At 36.5% G+C, this 21,297-nt stretch overlaps 1 protein-coding gene across 1 annotated transcript; it reads right to left on the bottom strand.

The window, feature by feature from the left end:
• Positions 1-1,107: 1,107 nt before the first annotated feature.
• LOC141342790 (alanine aminotransferase 2-like) lies at positions 1,108-19,696 on the bottom strand. The gene is made up of 11 exons (XM_073847335.1): positions 19,117-19,696; positions 14,927-15,016; positions 12,341-12,449; positions 10,603-10,736; positions 10,275-10,518; positions 9,157-9,236; positions 7,061-7,197; positions 6,107-6,281; positions 5,761-5,916; positions 5,243-5,355; positions 1,108-3,113 (listed from the first exon to the last, which is right to left on the bottom strand). Exons 1-11 carry the CDS (start codon positions 19,420-19,422, stop codon positions 3,014-3,016), a joined length of 1,644 nt encoding a protein of 547 aa, XP_073703436.1. The 5' UTR covers positions 19,423-19,696; the 3' UTR covers positions 1,108-3,013.
• Between the last annotated feature and the right edge of the window lie 1,601 nt (positions 19,697-21,297).

Genomic DNA, 21,297 nt, shown 5'->3' with positions numbered 1-21,297 from the left:
ATCGGTCTGTGCAAGTAACTGAACAGTATTTATATCGTTTACCTCTGATCCACCAAGCCATTAAGCTGCTTGAAGCGTGTGCACATCAGCCAGCGCCCGATGCTTCAACGTGCTCTGGCAATGTAGTCGATGAAAAGTCAACAATCCCAGATGAGTTTGCACAAGGAAATGTAATCTTTTAGTTTTTAATCGGTTGCCAGAATCAGGATAAGCATAAGTAATTAATTACCATTTTGAGAGGCCAAATATGCACTATGTAAACAATGAGTGACTATACGCGCGACAGATCGCCTCCGCGCGTGGCAGGTCATGTTGAAGGCTGATGTGAACGCGCTCAGGAGAGCAGAACTCTAGATCTCTGGAGGTAAATAATGATATAAATACTGTTCGGTTTTTTTGCACAGACCGATCGTTTTGTTTCTTAAGACCTCAATGTATCATCACGAGCCGTAGGGTTTAATTTGGTTTTGTCTGTGTATGTTTTTATTTTACTTTTGAAGATTTGGTAACCATTGACTGCCATTATATGACTGAGTTTTGAGTTAAAAATCTCCGTTTGTGTTCTACTTTAGAAACAAAGTCACCTACATCTTGGATGCCCTGGGGGTAAGCAGATAAACATCAAATTTTAATTTTTGAACTATCTCTTTAAACTCAGCAGGTCTGAAATGTTTTCTTTAATGTGAAGTTGGATCATATCTGCACTGGCAATGAAAGAAGAACAATAATTTAGGAAACACCTGTGAACTAAAACTGCATGTAGAGATGATCTGGATTGCCTGGGACTGTCAAATGCATTTACCTCAAACTTCCTGTGCTGGAGTCAAAGGTTCTGTGGATTTTAATCGTTGAGCGCTTCAGTTGGTTGTAAAGAACACCAGAGGGCAGCAAGTCCCAATGTTACACCGTTAACTAGTACAGTCTGCCGATGCTTTCAATTATGCAGAGAGTTTAAAAACTGCGTAGCACTTCACTTGTGTACTTATTATTATTTGTATGTTTTTGCATTTTAACAAGAACTGACATCTGAATGCAGTGCTAAAAATATCCTTTGTTTGGTAAATGGGACAAACGCACTGAAAAAAACAGACTGAAATACAGATGCAATGCAGTTTAACAGTCTCTGTAAGTTTAATATTCAGTTGAAAATACTATATACAGTGTTAACATCGGGCCAATTTCAAAAAATCTATAAACAAAAAGTACATAAGAAACAAACAAGCTTTTAAAAAATTCAGTATTACCAGCTACTTAATGCATGTAAGGAAAACTCATTTCATTTAAAGCTCATAGGCATGAATAAAGGCACCTCATATGAAGTGATAAAGTTCAAAGGATTCAAGAAGGCATTAACAAAATTCATTCACTGTTAATGGCTTTGATATGAAAGATGAGATGTCAGAAAGGGAGATTTACAACACAGTCATCTTTGGCACAAATATCTCTTATTGGCCAATATTTGACTTGTAAATACAACCGACTGTCTGAAAAGAACAGGGCTGAACCATGAAGCTGCTTTTGCTGGCTAGCTTACATTCGTTTGCACCAACCCTGGGTTTCAAGTACACCGAGTTGTTTTTTTTACCAGTGTTCATCGCCATAACCTGCTCTGTAGCAGATTTTGTTCTGGGTAAGTGACCTCAAACCAAAAGTAGACCAATCAGCGGTGAGCAATGTGACATCTTTGACACAACAGTCAATGAATATATAATTATTTTATGATTCATATATTAATCACATAATTATTCCCTTTATTACACCTATTAAGTAAGTTTATAAACTAATAAAAATATATACAGATAATATCCAATATAAATATTCCACTGATATAATCAGATGTTTTCTTTAAGTTGTAGCCCTTGAAGGACAACTCTTTTATTCTTGCTGTGTAACTTTACATTCTTAAAGGGATAGTTAATTAAATTAATTACACACCCTTGTGTCACTCTAAACCCATAAACCCTGAGATTTGTTAAAGAAAGTATTCTTGTAGCTTTGTAAAATTATGGTTAAACCCCTGATATCACATGGACTATTTTAACAATGTCCTTCCTTACTATCTTTCTGGGTGTGGGAACATTTCAGTTCAGCTAGCTTCATGGTACAGGCCCCTGGACTGATTCCAACAGCATTATGTTTAATAGTTCAAAACAACTTGCAATACAAAACAGAAGGAGGAAATAAAGTACATCAGTAAACAATTACAAGCCAGTACTTTCTCCACACTTTCAACTGGCCTTGGAAACATACAGGGTCAGAGACACATAAATCATCAGCTTAGCCACAATCTTCCACAGAAGCTTAACTTGTGACTAAGTTTGTAATTTTGTAAGATAAAATGTTTATGAACATTGCATGGCAATGAGTGCAACTAAGGATGAGGACAACACAAACATTAAAGAGTCCCTCCTTGTAAACTTCCCTGAACCACAACAAGTGTTCGTAATAACACGTCTACCCCCCCCCCCCACCCTTTACCAACAAAGTAAAAAAACAGGCTAAATTTGCATAAGCCAAATGGTTTTGAATAGTTGACATTAGGTGCTACAAAAGAGTGTGATGCATCAATCTTCACAATTTAGTTCCTGATTTGGGAAGTTAATAAATAATGTTTATAACTGAATTTCTTGTATGATAGAGAGCGTCTATATAGCATGCACCCTGCTGCAGAAATGATTATTTAAAGGCAAATTTTTCATTAAAAAAAAAAATAAAAAAAATGTGAAAACGTGTTATATTTTCTCTAATGAACCGTGAAAATAACTTAAGTATTCAAGAATAGTGTTATGACTACATCACTATTTCTGTAAAACTCATCCAGAAACCATTTCCAGAAAATATTAGTAAACAAGGCTGTAATTCAAATAGCTTGATTAAATCCTGTCTAAAATTAGAATTTAAAAAAATGTAACAAGATACTTAATACTTCCTTTACAGTTTAAATGAGTAGTTGGTGTGTTAAGCAGAGCTAGACTCGCTAGCTTATGTTTTGCAAATCAGGTCATATGTCATCTCACTCCAGCCCAGAGTACTCTTTCAGGAAACTGATGTGGAAATCTCGCACTTTGCCAAGAAGTACCTTCAGCTTCTCTATGGATGGCAGAATTGTCATTCTGAAACAAAGACAAACAGACCAAACTTAGTAAAAAAAAAATCTGACAAGTAAAAGAGTAACTGACACATAAAAATATAAAAAAAAAAAATAAAAAAAAAATACAGGTGCCTGTTACTGGACACAATGTAGAAATTAGTCAATTGGTAGAGATTTTAGCTCGTCTCCATGGATACAGGTTCACCTGACCTTTCCCCCTTTGGTCATGAAAATGTATCGTTTGCAGTCGTTTTTAAGCAGTGCATTTTAAAACAACTAATTTTAAGCCATTCAAATTGGCAGTGAAGGAGAAATAACTTTGCTATATGCACGCACTGTCTGAGAGGCACGCATGTGAAGACAGTGCTCATAGAGCGTGGGAGTACTGAACTGATTTTACTGGCCATTTTTGCCACTTTATGAGCTTTAAACAGTTAAAATACACACACTTGAATGTATCAAAATGCCCATCTTTGCAAGTACCCTCATGAACACCGTAATTTAGGTCTTAAGGGGAGGCAAAAACTTTTTTTTTATGCACCTGTCAAGTTTGACATTTTGGGCTTTGTCTTTTGGATGTTTTCTTTCCACTTGTCTGAAAAAACACTGTTAAGTGTTTCTTTTATAGCACTTTATCTATGTGTGTCAATAGAATTAAATTAAAATACATATTTTAAAGGTAAAATATGAGTTTTTCTTACACTGGGACATTGGCACTTACACACACCAAACTTTTAATTCCTATCTATATCCTGAAGGTTTTACAGAGTGATTTGTTCATATATAATTTGCTTGATTATATGCAACAATTTATTTGCCAAAACATTGATAAAATATATTGTTTTATGTCTGTTCTAAGTATTTTCTAAATTATGGAGTGACAAAAATTAGATACCCAAAATTCTAAACTGACTTCATCCAGTGTTTAGATTTTTCGTTTCGTTTTCTTACCAAACTTCAAAATCGTCCTACATCGCTGCAGAAGTACCGACCCAGTGTTTACAAAGTGAACACACAAAGAAGATCAAACGCTGTTTACAAAAAAAAAAAAAAAAAAAAAAAAAAAAAAAAAAAAAAAAAAAAAAAAAAAAAGGTAAAACAGCGATGTAGTACCATTTTGAAATTGAAAAAGAAAACGGGATGGGAGTTTTCCAACATACCCAAACCATATTGAGCCGGATTACACAGACTACGCATACACATCGCAAAGACGAGACAAGACGAACATTTGAGGTTAAAAAGTATATATATATATATTGTCAGTTTGTTTCGAAAATAGCAAATTGTTTCGCTAGATAAGACCCTTCTTCCTAAGCTAGGATTGTTTAGAACTCTTTGAAGCTGCATTTAAACTGCATTTTGGAAGTTCAAACTTGGGGGCACCATACATATCCATTATATGGAGAGAAATTCTCAAATGTTTTCCTCAAAAAACATAAGACATGAACATCTTGGATGACAAGGGGGAAGGAAAACACATGTGTAACAGTATATTGGGTCCAGGTGGCTCTACTTATCTAATATTTCGACTGTCTGTCATTCATGTAAATTAAACGACAAAAGAGAAAATCTCTCACTGCTCTTGATCACGATCACTTAAATCACGTTCGTAACTTTAATACGAAGAAATATACATTTAATTTATACAGTGAAGAATATGCAGTGCTTTTTACATTTGATTACTTTATACAATGTATGTAGAATATCTTATTTGTTCCACTGTATTTTTTCTGCCCTACTTCTGTAATTAGTTTCTTATTTAATTGCTGACTGTTTACTTGTCTTAAGTGAGTGTGAGTTTGTTTTTGTTTTTTAATGTAGGCTAGTATTAGTTTGTGACATTGACACTGGTGAAGTTATGAAATTTCTATGGGATAAAAATATATCTTGTTTTGTACAGTATCTTCTTTTGATGACCTATTTTAAAGCAAAAATATCTATATTGTGATATTCATATATTGTGATTCAGCTTTCAGATGTATAAATCTCTATTTAAAAAAAAAAAAAAAAGACACTGGTTTTGTGGTCAAGGGTCACAAATCAAAAAAATTGCCCGACAACAAATACGGCAGATTTCAACTCATGTTCTTCCAGGAAATCATTGGAGGGAAAAAATGTTAACATTTGAATTTGTTTGATCAACAAGTTTACCTGAAATGATATGTTCCATCTTTCTGCCCAAAGCCACTTCCAGGAACAACACAGATTCCAGTCTCCTCCAGCAATCTCAGGCAGTAAAGCATGTCAGGTTGCGTTCCCAGAGCCTGCCCAACCAAATCACAGGAACATTTTCAGACACACACCCTCACATTTATATAGCTTATAAACTGTGTAACATTTATACAGTTGGATTTAGCAATTCAAGTAAGATTACTGGACAAAATGTCCTGAACTAGTACTACTGGTAACATCCTTTCTAATTAGATAACTAATACATCAGTGGTGACGAAAGGATGTTTATACAGTTTACTGTGAACAGTGTAGAGTTCTGCTGAAGTCAGGGTTGCCAGGTTTTCACATCAAAACCCATGCAATTGCTACTCAAAATCTATCACATTTTTAAAAAAGGGGGGTGGGGGATTCAAATTCCAGGGGCTAAATATCACATTATTGGGGTCGCTTCAACCCGCGGGAAAATTGGCAAAACTGGCTGAAGTACAAGCACTTGCCTTGGCTTCCTCTACTGCTTTAGGAGGAATAAAGATTTGAGGGAAAGCGTACATGGCCCCCTGGACAGGATTACACTTGATTCCTGGAACTGCATTCAGGATCTGCTCAGTTAATTTAGCTTTTTCTGCTAGAGCACCCAGCACTGATGATTTCTCCTGAAAGAGATCAGATAAACACAATCACACCCAGTCAAACCCAAACATAAAAATTCTTCAGGGCTGTTTATGTACTAACAGGATGTGTAGCATTTAGAGGTTTATATGCAGGAAACCACAACAACCGACTTATTGTCGGTGTCAGTACACAATGAGCTTTACTCCACCAGACACTAAACAAACAACACACCTGGTGGAACTGTTTGAATGAGAGCTCGTCTGGTTGTGGAGGGTTGACAATTACATCCATTGCAGCCTGGCCAACCAAGGGGGGACACAGACGAACTGATAAAAGCTTGACTAGCTGAGCCTTGACCTCAGGATCCATGTTGATCACCTCCATATATCCACCCCTGAAGCCACACCTGTAAAAAGGACATGAACACGTCACATGAGTTCTCAGAACTGTAGGTTGCCACGTTCATTAGCCAAAAATGTAAATATTTGGGGTTTTATTCAGAGAAACACTCAAATCCAGTCAAGCAACATTGCACATGAAGTAAGGTAATTGTTTGGTCTTTTGAACAACCCATCACAGTTAGAGGAATGCGTTTCAACAAATGTGACCAAGGACCACAAAACCAGCCAGGGTCAATTTGTGAAATAATATAAAATAAATAAGCTTTCCATTGATATATGGTTTGTTAGGATAGGACAATATTTGGCCAAGATACAACTATTTGAAAAACCTGGAATCTGAGGGTGCAAATATATATATATATATATATATATATATATACATAGATACATAGATACATAGATAGATAGATAGATAGATAGATAGATAGATAGATATAGATATTTATCGATAATTTTGACCCACACAAAAGTTTTTAGCTATTGTTACAAAAATTAATGCAACAATGCCTTAGGCCAGCTTACTACTATTAAAACTTCACCAGTTCAAGATGTCCTTACAAATGCCAACTTGACACTAAAGGTGGTGGATATTTCTACATGGCATCTATTTAAAATCGTAAATCGTAAATTAAAGTCAGACGACATCTAAATATGTTTCAGGACACTTTCACGTTATGTCATGTGAAAGTGTGTGAAGGGTCAATGAAAGCTGATCTTAAGGAGGCCATCTCAAATTAAGGCACATGCAGGACCCCTGCAGAGGTTCAAGAATAGGGATACTCACTCTCCCGTGTAGCCTTTGGAAGTGGAATGGAAGGAGACGAGCTCCACACTGTTGAAGTACTCGGGACCCATCTCATATAGCACCTTCTTGAAGGAGTGGAACTGACAGTTAGGAGCATACACATTGTCCTGATACACCTGCCAGCAACGATACAACCCAACATGGAGTACATTATGGTCATGTGGATGTCAAATGCGTTAAATCAGAACAAGAGTTAAGCAACTGTACACAAACTTCTTCAAACTGTTCTTAAAGTCTTACGCTCATCAATGCTGTACTTATTTGATAAAAATATACAATAAAAACAGGGCTAGTTCACCCAAAAATGAAAATTCTGTCATTTATTACTCACCCTCACGTCGTTCCAAATCATTAAGACCTTTGTTCATCTTCAGAACACAAATTAAGATAGTTTTGATAAAATCTGAAAGCTTTCTGACCCTCCATAGACAGTAATGTAACTGAAATGTTCCCAGGCCCAAAAACATAGTAAGGACATCATTAAGTATTCTCATAGCTTCGTAAAATCACAGTTGAACCACTGATGTCACTTTTTTATCTATGTTTCTGGGCCTAGGAACATTTTAGTTACATTGCTGTCTATGCAGTGTCAGAAAGCTCTTGGATTTCGTCAAAAATATCTTCATTTGTGTTCCAAAGATGAACAAAGGTCTTAGTGGGTCTGGGACGACATAAGGGTGAGTAATTAACGACAGAATTTAAATTTTTGGGTGAACTATTCCTTTAATGTTATTAAAATTGAAAATGACAATTTTCTATTTCAAAACATTTTAAAATTCCTGTAGCTCAATCAAATCCTGAACATCAAAGTTATGGGTTTGATTGCCAGGGAATGCATGAACTGATAAACCATATACAGTGCCCTCCACTAATTTTGGCACCCTTGGTAAATATGAGCAAAGGTCTTTCATTGAAGTAAAACGATGGGGGGGGATCTCATTATGAAATGTTTTTCTCTAGTTCACGTTGGCCACAATTATTGGCACCCCTAGAAATGTGTAAAATATAGTAAAATATCTCTGAAGTATATTCCCATTAATATTACAAATTTTTAGCACACCAGGGAGGCTAGGAGTATAAAATTGTCCAGCCATGACTTTCTGTTCCACATGATTATAAATATGAGGAACACAAAGGCCAAATTCCCTTAATCGTCCATCACAAGAAGTAAAACCAAAGAATGTAGTTCTGATATGCAGAACAAGTTTGTTGAGCTTCACAAAATAGAAAATGGCTGTAAGAAAAGAGCTAAAGCATTGGAAATCCCCATTCTCACCATCAGGGCAATAATTAAGACGTTCCAATCAACTAAATATGTTACAAATCTGCCTAGAAGAGGATGTGTGTCTATATCATCCTAATGCATGATAAGGAGGAGAGTTTGAGTGGCCAAAGACTCTCTAAGGATCACAGTTGGAGAATTGCAGAGAATTGAGTCTTGGGGTCAGAAAGCCTAAAATAAAATGATCAAACAGCCCCTACATCAACACGTGTTGTTCCAGAGGGTTTCAAGAAAAATCCTCCTGGCTCACCCAAAAACAAAGTCCAGCATATTTAATTGTCAGACAATCTAGAGAGATACTGTATGAAGGAATGGTCTCTGATGTCTCATCAGGTGTTCTCCAAACTCATTAGACATTGCTGGAGAAAACTAAGAACTGTTATCTTGGGAAAAGAACATTGCAATAATTGGGTGCCAATAATAGTGGCCAACGTGAACTAGAGAAAAACATATATTTCATAATGAGATTTCACCCCCAGGTTCTATTGTTTTACTTCAGTGACCGGTTCGAATTTTGTAATTTCTTTGAATGAAAGATCAAAAGGATAAATTATGCAGATTTATTTTCACACGCGCGTATTTACCAAGGGTGCCAGTAAGAGTGGAGGGCACTGTACCTTTAAACAATTTAAATGCAAAATGCATAAATGTAAATCTAAAATATATTTTTTTCCTGTGATGTCAAAATTAATTTTTCAGCAGTCTTTTCTTACTATTATTGCTGTTGCTTAATATTTTTGTAGAAACCATATTTTCTTATTCAAATTGTAAATGCAAAACAGACTATAATTACCTCATCTGACATAACAAAAAGATTCTCTTCATAGGCAAAGTGCAGGACTTCTTCAATACATTTTTTACTCTGGACCTGACCTGTAAAGAGTAAACAGGGATGAAGAAGGAGAGATGACAAATTTAAAGGGATAGTCCATCTAAATATACAAACATTTTTTTTGCATCAACATGTTTAAACCTAGCACAACAAATCTTGACATGCCATATTTTAATACAGTGATTGTCAATCTGAGGGGCATGAACTATGCAATCTAGATTTCATCTAACCACCTGAAGTGTCCAGGCCCAAAAAAATATTTACTCCAGAGACAAAATACCATGAGCTTGGGCAAACTACAAAACACATCTGACCAATTTGAATTCTGCACAAAATATTCTGTGTGACCCTGGAACACAAAATTAGTCATAATGATACATTTCTTAAAATTGAGATTTATACATCATCTGAAAGCTGAATAACTAAGCTTTCCATTGGCTGTTAGGATAGGACAATAGTTGGCCGAGATACAAAATCTGGAATCTAAGGGTTCAAAAGAAAAAAAATAATAATTATTGAGAAAACTGCCTTTAAATTTGTCCAAATGAAGTTCTTAGCAATGCATATTACCAATCAAAAATTAAGTTTTGATACATTTATGGTAGAAAATTTACAAAATATCTTCATAGAACATAATCTTTACTTAATATCCAAATAATTTCTGGCATAAAAAAAAGAATCAATAATCAATCATTTTGACCCACACAATGTATTTTTGGCTATTTATGGCTACAAATGTACCTGTGCTACTTAAGACTGGTTTTGTGGTCCAGGTCACATATTATACTATATTTTACATTCCATATGCAATATTTTAGTAAATTATTGATTAAATTCATTTCTGTTCATTACTCAAAAGCTATCAGCTTCAGAAGACTTGGAATATTGCCTACAAATCACATGGGAGTTATTTTAGGTCTCACCAGCATCAGTCCCCACTCACGAGGGATCATGACTGGAAAAAGAACATGAGGTAAAAGGGACATGCTCTTCTTTCCAAGACACCTGCTATTGAATCCAACCAAACAAAAGGGCATTCAATTTCCCAGCACACAAGAATAGTTTTACAATACACCTACCAGTAGGGTTGCCAGGGTTAATGATGCAAATGACTCGTGGCTGGCAGTGCTGTTTGGCAGCCTGATAAGCTCTGTGAAGTTCATTGATATCCAGGGCCCAGCAGTTGTCCTCATCTAAGTAATAGTTGACCTGTACCGCGTCCAACTCTGAGATTGCAGCGGAGTAAAGAGGGTATTGAGGAATGGGGATCATTACTCCAGTGCGAGAAGAATCTTTTCCAGACACCAGTAGCCGCAGAATCGTCTTAAAAACAAAGATTGCTTTTATTAGCTATGCAGGCCAAGTAACCCATCAAGTCTGTTTGATTGTTCACATTCAATTACTTACCATAATGCCATCACTAGCCCCAGTGGTGAGGTAAATGTTTTCCCAGTCTGCAGGAACTCCTTTATCTCTTTGCTCGATGTACGCAGCAATGTCTTTGCGGATGCACTCCACGCCAGGGCTTGCACTATATGACCCTGTGACAGAAACTCATGCGTTAGCACTCATAGATCACTTACTGCAGCAAAATATTGAATGGAACTGAGAGTTGCGATACAGCTCTATTGTTCCAGAGCTTCCTGAGAACTGCATGATCTGCAATAAAAGGGAATCATGGATGCTTTCCAATCACCACATTGTAAACAGAGTTTTATATTTTGTTTTATATCACAGCCTTAACCCGTTTCAACCTTAAAGGGGTCATCCGATGCCCATTTTCCACAAGTTCATATGATGCTTTAGGGTCCCAATTGAAAGTTTGTAATATACTTTGATTAAAAATTCTCTATGGTAGTGTAAAAAAACACTCATTTTACCTGGTAAAAAATGCCTGTTTTCAGCAAGCGATATCAGTACCTGGCCCTTTAAATGATATGAACCTCTGCTCACCCCGCCCTTCAGTTCTGTGGGGCGTGTCATTACATAGCACATGGGGTGTTGCCTAGACAACAGTTGGGGGTATAGTTGTGTAGTTTGGGGGAAAATGGCACTGGGGGGCTTTGAAGACACCGTACAACCCTATCCATTTAAAATTTAATTTAAAAACCGGAGTTGGAACCGAAACAAGATGACACCCGCAAAGAAGTTCGGCTATGTGTTTACTGTAGTAAAGAGACGAACACGGTGTGTTTACTGTGGTAAAGAGACAAACGCGATGTGTTTACTGTGGTACAGAGCTGAATGCAGTGTGTTTACTGTGGTACAGAGCTGAATGCGGTGTGTTTACTGTGTTTACTGTGGTAAAGAGAGGAACATGATGTGTTTACTGTGGTAAAGAGACGAACGCGATGTGTTTACTGTGGTAAAGAGACAAACGCGGTGTGTTTACTGTGTTTACTGTGGTAAAGAGACAAACGCAGTGTGTTTACTGTGGTAAAGAGACAAACGCGGTGTGTTTACTGTGTTTACTGTGGTAAAGAGACAAACGCAGTGTGTTTACTGTGTTTACTGTGGTAAAGAGACAAACGCGGTGTGTTTACTGAGGCATAGCTGATTGAACAAGAGCAAAAAAGTGATTGGTTAACATAACTTACCCCGTGCTTATATTGAAGTAAGTTACATAAATGTGAGTGTTCTAGTCTTTACTCATGTGCAGTTGCGGGCTGTAAACACCTTTGCAGGTATTGCTTTAACGTTACATCTTAATCATTAACAGACACCGTTTTAAACCATCTAGCGTTACTATCTAAGCTTTATACTGACCCTCGTTTATAAAGCAGTATGGTGAGAAATGATTCACGTAAACATGAACCCATTTAGGAGATCGGCAGCCACATTCCCTCGGTGCTGTCAGTTTTCACTCGGGGCGGGTCTATGCTAAAACACTGCTGTCTATCAACTATCGCAGGAGCGGCCTCTGTCGGTGTTACGCCACAACGACAGGCATCTGAGAACGGCTCGATATGAGAAGGGGCAAATTATTTTACTAAATTAAAAGAAAACTACTGGGCGGATGTTTGTCATTCTAGGGTGGTTGTGTACACACACTCCTAACACACATTTCAGTTCAAACAGCTTGTAAAAGTGCATGTGGCACCGGATGACCCCTTTAACGCATCCTGAGAGGAACAAATGCACACACCCAAACTTTGTCCCCCGCAGCCCTGCAGGATACGTCTTGCTCTCCATTTCACATCCTCTGGGAAACTGGGGCTGTCCATCAGCTCAGGGAATGTGCAGAGAGCCACCACCTGCACAAATGAACACAGTAATAAAACGCACTCTTATTTGTCTGTAGTCAGTAAGCGCAATTTTTACAGAATAACAGTGTTTATGCACTCCTACCGCCTATGTATTTCCACTAAAATCTAAAGGCATTTGAAATCAAAATGATAAAGAGCAATTCATTAATGCAACTCTATTTCAGTTCACATTTTGGCAATATTTCCATATGTATTGCGTTGCAAGCATGATGTTCCAGATGGAAGAGGGGAATCAGCAATTTGAGCTGAACATTTGTTCCCAAACATAACAGGGTCTGGGGACCAGATGGCTGGTGCAGTCCAGTCCCTCCCAAAGTTTCCAAGCCATAACAACGCATACACGTCAAAGCAGATTTCCATCCACTTTCTTTTCCTTAATGATAACATGAGCTGAAGAATCATATGACCACAATGACCGGAAACTATGACTATCATGCAAGCATGCAAAGTTGTGTTCTGCTGGCTCTCCAGAAAATGTATTTCATAAGCTGCAGGGTCTCAGGCCATTACAAAAGCTTTTGTTCTAATCATAATGAAAGACTAGATCAACTTTGACTAAACTAGGCCAATCATAAGAGACTGTCTTCCACTGGAATTTGCTGTGCGATCCAAAACTGTGAGTGGTCAACAAAAGCTGAGCACATTAATAACATTGAGCACAAACCAGACTCCTCATTAACCTGAATAATCATGTTCATGCAAAAAAGTTTGCTGATTTTGTTTGTAGGTTCCATGTTTTTATAGTCTAAATGAGCTGAATAATCAGTTATGTAGTTTCAGGAGCATTGCACAATTAATAAAAAGCACTTTGTTGTGTTGCACAGCGAACAGCTCATGGGAACCAAACATGCATGCTGTAAAAAAGGGAAATGGCGTGTTTCATTTAAAAGTTGTGATAATGCTGAAGTAGTTGTATTGTATTGTATTGTAAGTCTTTGTATTGTATTTTGTGATGTGACCAAAAGTTTTCAAAAGTTTTTGAACAGTAAGATTTTTTAAAGAAGTCTCTTCTGCTCACCAAGCTTACATTTATTTAATAATATAAAACAAATATTTTAACTTTTTAGAATAACCATTTTCCATTTAAATATATTTTAAAATCTAATTTATTCCTGTTATTTCAAAGCTGAATTTTAGCATCATTACTCCAGTCAAATGATCCTTCAGAAATCATTCTAATATTCTGATTTGCTACTCAAAAACCATTTATTATCACTATTATTATTATTATTATTATGTTGAAAACAACAGAGTACAATTTTTCCAGGTTTCTTTGATTAATAGAAAGTACAGAAGAACAGCATTTATCTGAAATAGAAATCTTTTGTAACATTATAAATGCAAAATCATCACTTTTGAACAATTTAATGCATACTTGCTAAATAAAAGTATACATTTCTATAATTTCTTTCCCAAAAAACAAAAATTATACTGACTGGTATAGTGTATAATGTTACAAAAGCTTTTTATTTCAGATAAAGCTGATCTTTGGATCTTTCTATTCAAAAAATCCTGAAAAAAAATTTACTCAACTGTTTTAAATATTGATGATAATAATAATAATAATAATAATAATAATAATAATAATAATAATAACAACAACAACATGTTTCTTGAACAGCAAATCAGCATTTCAGAACGATTTCCGAAAGATCATGTAACAATTAAGACTAAAGATGTTAAAAATTCAGATTTAAAAAAAAAAGTCACAGGAATTAATTACATTTTAAAATATCCAAACAGAAAACAGTTATTTTAAATAGCAAAAATATTCCAAATACAAATAAATGCAGGCGTGGTATGCAGAAAAGACATTAAAAATCTTACTGTTCAAAAACTTTTGATTTATTTACTTAATTTCTTGCCGTTTTTACCTCAGGACAGTATTAGGCCCGAAATTCTTCACATCAGTTAATAAATGCATAGATACGCAATAAACATTTGTACTTCTAAACAGTCTAGTGGTAAAATTTTCATTATGTGTGTAGGAGGTTTTGGGTTCTAATCTGCCCAGTCTAATTTTTTAGACTGCAGAGCAAGGACAATTTGTGTTTTGTTTTGTAATTTAACTGGAATTAGTATATAGTCTCCGCAATGTTAAACTGTGGAGGAGCCACAATAGAACGCTTCGTCACTAAAACATTGCAGCATTCAGCATGATCGTAAAAACAACCAATTCCAGCACCAGATCGCATCTTATTTTAACAGAAACGAATGTCATATTTGTTTCATCTCAGGTACATCCTTGCCGTAAAACGTTTAAAAAAATAATAAAAAAAAAAGGGATGGGGACAATTTGACCATGGCAAAAAGTGACGAGGACATGTCCCTGATCTATGACATGCATTTGAAAAATTAATGAAGGGAATTTTTATTTTTATGCTGATTTTAAATGCCAAAATAACTTAATTCAAGACAAAGATAGTTGATTATGAGACTACATTAATGTGTGCATTTTTGGTTACCTGTCTGAGGAAGGTGATTGGCTGTTGTCCCATTGCATGTGCATCACCGATGTTGGCTTTGATGACTTCAGAGAAGGGTTTTGTACCACCCTAGAGAAAGAAAATAAGAAAAGGTGTGCGTTATGTGAACAATGTGTGCCCAAAAACCACGCTGCAAAGTACACATTCAATAGACTTGTCCTTGCTTGTACCAGAAAGCTGTAGGAAAAAAAGTTAATGACTGCAGTAAAAGCAGATGTTTGTCAAGACACGCATGATTAGGTTTAGTCACAAAAGCCAGGTTTATCGGCTATATTTGCATTAAATTAATGTTGCTTAATGCAGTTGTATAATATGTTTAAATCAGGCCAAGTATTGTGACCTACTAGAGACATAAATCAGACTAACAGGAACCTTGATTTCACGTCATTGTAGTCCTTAAACCGTTTTGTGAACATTCTGTACCAACTAGTCACAAGATAAGGACATGGCAACACAAAGTTCAATCAAGGTCTCGGTATGAGTAGAGGAAACTATCAGGGTCTGAGGGGGATCATGCCCTCGTCAGAGAGCTCTAGAAGGCACCTGTTCATGGGCTATAAATAAAGTTTCCTTCCTAAGTGCTCATCTGTCATTGCGGAGCATGCAAGCTCAAACATACTTATATGTCATGGTTTAGAGAGTTAGATAACATTACAGCTGAATGGACAGCTTTCACAGGAATCAGGCACCTTTGTTTCCCTGCTTTGATAAAAGCCCTGCCAGTAGGTCAGAAAGCGGACTGAGTGCTGTTCCTTTCAAAGCAACCTACATGGACACAATAAGAAAGGAAAGAGAAAATGAAGATGTGCCACAAGGCATGCAGGGTGGATCGGTTTGCACATTACTTTTAACCACCAAGCACATTTGGCATAAAAAGCAGTATACCCTGTTGGTGGATTGATCTACCCAACTCTGTCCAGACAGCCAAATTCCTCATAATCTTCAAAACACAACTGAAAACAACTGAATAACTGAATCTCTTCTGTATGTATCTAACTGCCTTATTATTAATAATAAAATAACAGAAAAATAAATACACTACCAGTCAAACATTTTTGAACAGAAAGATTTTCAATGTTTTTAAAAAAAAAGTATCTTCTGCTCACCAAGCCTGCATTTATTTGATCCAAAGTACAGCAAAAATGGGAATTCTGAAATAGTTTTAGCATTTAATAACTGTTTTCTATTTGAATATATTTAATGTATAAATGTATTTTAATCTTGTGATTTCAAAGCTGAATTTTTAGCATCATTACTCCAGTCACATGATCCTTCAGAAATCATTCTAATATTTTAATTGGCTACTCGAAGAAAATTCAAAATGGTAATGATAAATGTTTTTTTATGTTTCTTTGATGAACAGAAAGTTCAGAAGAACAGCATTTACCTGAAATAAAAATATTTTGCAACATTATACATCTTTATCATCACTTTTGATCAATTTAAAGCATCCTTGTTAAATAAAGGATGGCCACGGGGGTTAGAGAGTCGGACTTGTAACCCAAAGGTCCGGCAGGGATTGTTGGCGGGGAAGGTGAATAACCAGCACTGTCAATACCACGACTGAGGTGAGTCCCTTGAGCAAGGCACCGTACCCCCAACTGCTTCCCGGGCACCGCAGCAATGGCTGCCCACTGCTCCGGGTGTGTGTGTGTGTTCACTACTGTGTGTGTGCACTTGGATGGGTTAAATGCAGAGCACAAATTCCTAGTATGGGTCACCATACTTGGCCTCACTTCACCTCCTTTCCTTTCCTTTAAAAATGGTATAGTGTATAATGTTATAAAAGCTTTTTATTTCAGATAAATCCTGATCTTAGGATTTTTCTATTCACAGGGTCCGAAATTAACACTCGCCACTCGCCAAATGCGAGCAAATTCTCTGTCTGGCGAGTTAAATTTAATGTGCCATCCGCCACATGGCGAGTAAATCTTTTCACCAGTAATGTTAATCAGTATCAGTCTCACGGATCTCTGTGATGCTCCCCCGATCGGGCCAGTGCTGCCTTGTCACTAAAGTTTAATTTGCCGTGCGCAAATACAGTCTTGGTGCGTTCACATCGAAAGCCAAGCGAATATGCGCATCGCGTCACTCGCTGTAGTTTTTCCCGTCACTAGCGCGAATAACTAGAAGGCGCGATCAACCATGGCAGAGATAAATACGATCGCTGCTTTGTACCTGTTATGTAAGTCCTAAATACACCAGAAAGCCAAATGCCGACGTGTCTGGGTTCACAGCACAGTAATGTATCACAGATATATCTCAAGAATTCTTCTATAAACAAAGTGTAGAGAGAGTGTAAATAAGAGATTGATCTTGCGGTACAGAGAGCGTCGTTGATTATAATAGAGCTCTGTGATATCGGAAACTAAGATGAGTGACGGCTTTTAATATTTTTTATGGGAGTTTGTAAATGAGATATTGATTTAATACAGCAGTTAAATAAACAAGAAGTTATTATTAGGTGACTTACATTGTCTGACAATAACACTATGGCTGATTTTCCGTCGTCAAAATTATTCTGGACCAAGTCACACTGTTTGATTGTAGATGTGCAACGGTTCTGCGCGTCTCCATTCAAACACAGCGGTGTTTCTTTTATAAGTGAACTTGTTTTTAAATGAATCTTGTGAAATGATTCAATTTCCCATTCATTAAGAGAGTCACTTGCTTTATTCTTGAATGAACCATGCATTCAAACGAATCAAATGAATATGATTCAGTGATCAATTTCAGTTTCGTGCCGCCACCTGCTGGCATATATTTTTAGTTATTGAAATCTTAAATACTTCTTTAATTCTTTAAATTATCAATTTTATTTAAAGAAAAGTTATGCTGAATAAAAAGTGTATGTATAGTTATATTTGGCTTTTGACACATTTAAAATATGTGGCTAAGAAATAAATATTAACTTTTTTTTTTCTTTTTGGTGGGGCCAGAAAAATTTTTGGCAGGGCAAGTAAAAATCTGAATCACTGGCCCGATCGTGCCAGTAGAAAAATTCCTTAGCGTTGAACCCTGCTGTGGCACAAAGACTGCGTCAGAAGCAGGAGGCCAGATTTCATGGACAAAGAAAACAAGTAGTCTGACTAGATCAGATAGTTCGTTAAAAACATTTCCAAGTTATAATAAAAAATCTAAAATGACCAAAAAGTTGTTTTTCTTATTTATGTTTTAATTGTCACTCCTCTCTGTCCGGAGCACATATAATATACAGAATAACGTGCTTTGGATATATCTGTGTTAAATCGTTCAGAATTTTGGCAGGTAAAAAATAAGCTTGGCCGGTGGATTTTTTAATCCACCGGCCAACTTGGCTGGTGTGTCAAAAACTTAATTTCGGTCCCTGTATTCATCAAAGAATTCTGAAAAAATGCACTCAACTGTTTTAAATACTGATACAAATTTTAAAATGTTTTTTGAACAGCAAAACAGCATATTAGAATGATTTCTGAAGGATCATGTGACACTGAAGACTGGAGTAATGACAATGAACATTTAGATTTGATCACAGGAATAAATTACTTTTTAAAATTTATTGAAATAGAAAACATTTATTTTAAATATAAAAATATTTTAAAATTGTACTGTTTTGCTTAACTTTGGATCAAATAAATGCAGGCTTATTGAGCAGAAGAGCAGAAGAGACCTCTTTAAAAACTTTTGTTTTCATATTAAAACTAGGCTTTAATCTATTTTAATCCCACAGTAACATTTATGACTAAAGCTTACTTTAAGTTGTTGCTGTATTTTACATAGTGTTATCAACTATAATTGAAAGTGCACAATGTTTTGATTTCATGTCAGTATTTCCACATAACGTGTGTAAACGCTAGGAGTCAAAACTCCAAAAATGGAAAAAGGAACATCAATACAACAACCATATTTGATAAAGATAATACAGCATTTACAGTACAACATTTATTACTAAACAAGTCAGTAGTTGGTTAAAAATGAAACACTGACTTTATTGTTTGCAACTTGTGTTTCTACCTGTGCAATTTTGACTGTATTCTAGCACTGGTTACAGTTTTGCACGGAACAAAACCCGTGTTTGTTCCATTGGGGTGTCCAAATGCAAACATTTACAAACATGTAGCTCTGAAAGGCTGTATTTAAGAGCACAAAAGTGTAAAATGTGTATTTATTTAAACAATCAATTTGCTCACCTCCTCCAAGCATCTCTCAATCTCTCCGGCTTTAATGACGATGGGTCCCCTCACGGCGTACTCCACAGCTTTCACATGCGGGTTTAGAGTTTCCATTGTCAGGGTCTTCTCCCGCATCTTTCCGTTGAGGCGCTCAGCAGCCACTTTAGCCTCGGCGGTGATGAAGCGCATCTGGCCGTACTTCTCCACGGACGGACCTTGAGATTTGTGTCGTACCCCAGTAAGAGATGTCAGTGTGAAGGGGCTACACTGATCGAGAGCTCCGGCGATCAGGGATCGGGCTGCCAGTGACTGCAGGCGATACATGTTGACACAGTGAGGAAGTCGAGTTTGTCTGGTGAACCTGTCAAAAGCCCGGAACAAGGATGTTCGTGTAGAGACCCAACTGTAAAGATAACCGTTTTTCTAACCGCCACTCAAGGCAAAGGATAAAACGAACAAATAAAAAGCGAAATCACTTAAGAAAATGTTTCTTCTGTGCGAGGCTGAGCCGCATTGTTCAATACTTCGCTGTAACACGCTCCTCCGCTCATCAGAGAATCATCTCTTCATCATCGCCTACTATCATCCACCCGCCAATCTTTATGCTCTCATTCAGCAGGCTCATGTTTCTGTTAAGAATGGGGGTTGTAGTTCTCATGCTGCCGCTTAGATCCACCCTCGCCATTCACTGCGCTTAGAATAAAACTACAATACCCAGCGCTGTGTGAGATACCGCAGCCGGTGAGGGGTGGAGACTTTCGCCTCTGTCACAGCCGGCAAAAATTTCATCAGCACACAAGAGCGTGTAAAAAAGTACGGAGTCTCTAACCAGTGTTTGGTTTTAAAAGCTTTAAATTGTTACAAACAACATGATATGTCTAGTAATTTACGTTTTCGTTCTTTAAACGATTAACTAAAAAATCACATATATCACATAACTACCTAAAAATTACTGCGGTCAGGCCAGCCGCCAAGTCGAAAAGCACAGTCAATCTAGCCGCCAATATATTTCGATGGTCGCGCATAAACTGCGTATTACGGTAAAAGCGTCCGAGAAATGATCCAAATGGCAGAGCTCGTCTAGAACGTGATTTTTACCATAGCGCTCATATATACATATACATTTATGATATATATATATATATTCTTTGTTTCTGCTTTTAAAAAGCTATAAATATAAAAGTTCTAGATTGCACAGACTACTTTCACCTCAGATTGAGAGTGCAATGCTAGCAGCAGAGTTTCAGGATTATCTGATGTGGAATTACAAAATAAGAGCCCATCCAAATATGATTTATACACTATTTTCTCTATATTTTAAAAAGCTATAAAAATAAAAGTTCTAGATTGCACAGACTACTTTCACCTCAGATTGAGAGTGCACCTTACCACAATGCTAGCAGCAGAGTTTCAGGATTATCTGATGTGGAATTACAGAATAAGAGCCCACCCAAATCTGATTTATACACTGTTTTGTCTCTACTTTAAGAAGCTATAAAAATAAAAGTTCTAGATTGCACAGACTACTTTCACCTCAGATTGAGAGTGCACCTTACCAAAATGCTAGCAGCAGAGTTTCAGGATTATCTGATGTGGAATTACAAAATAAGAGCCCATCCAAATATGATTTATACACTATTTTCTCTATATTTTAAAAAGCTATAAAAATAAAAGTTCTAGATTGCACAGACTACTTTCACCTCAGATTGAGAGTGCACCTTACCACAATGCTAGCAGCAGAGTTTCAGGATTATCTGATGTGGAATTACAAAATAAGAGCCCACCCAAATCTGATTTATACACTGTTTTGTCTCTACTTTAAGAAGCTATAAAAATAAAAGTTCTAGATTGCACAGACTACTTTCACCTCAGATTGAGAGTGCACCTTACCAAAATGCTAGCAGCAGAGTTTCAGGATTATCTGATGTGGAATTACAAAATAAGAGCCCACCCAAATCTGATTTATACACTGTTTTGTCTCTACTTTAAGAAGCTATAAAAATAAAAGTTCTAGATTGCACAGACTACTTTCACCTCAGATTGAGAGTGCACCTTGCCACAATGCTAGCAGAAGAGTTTCAGGATTATCTGATGTGGAATTACAAAATAAGAGCCCATCCAAATCTGATTTATTTGTTGTTTTGTCTCTAATTTAAGAAGCTATAAAAATAAAAGTTCTAGATTGCACAGACCACTTTC

The sequence above is a fragment of the Garra rufa genome, chromosome 9, assembly GCF_049309525.1.
Source record: "Garra rufa chromosome 9, GarRuf1.0, whole genome shotgun sequence".
Taxonomy (NCBI): domain Eukaryota; kingdom Metazoa; phylum Chordata; class Actinopteri; order Cypriniformes; family Cyprinidae; genus Garra; species Garra rufa.
Note: the sequence above shows the minus strand (reverse complement) of the source record. Positions and strands in the feature narration are given on the sequence as shown.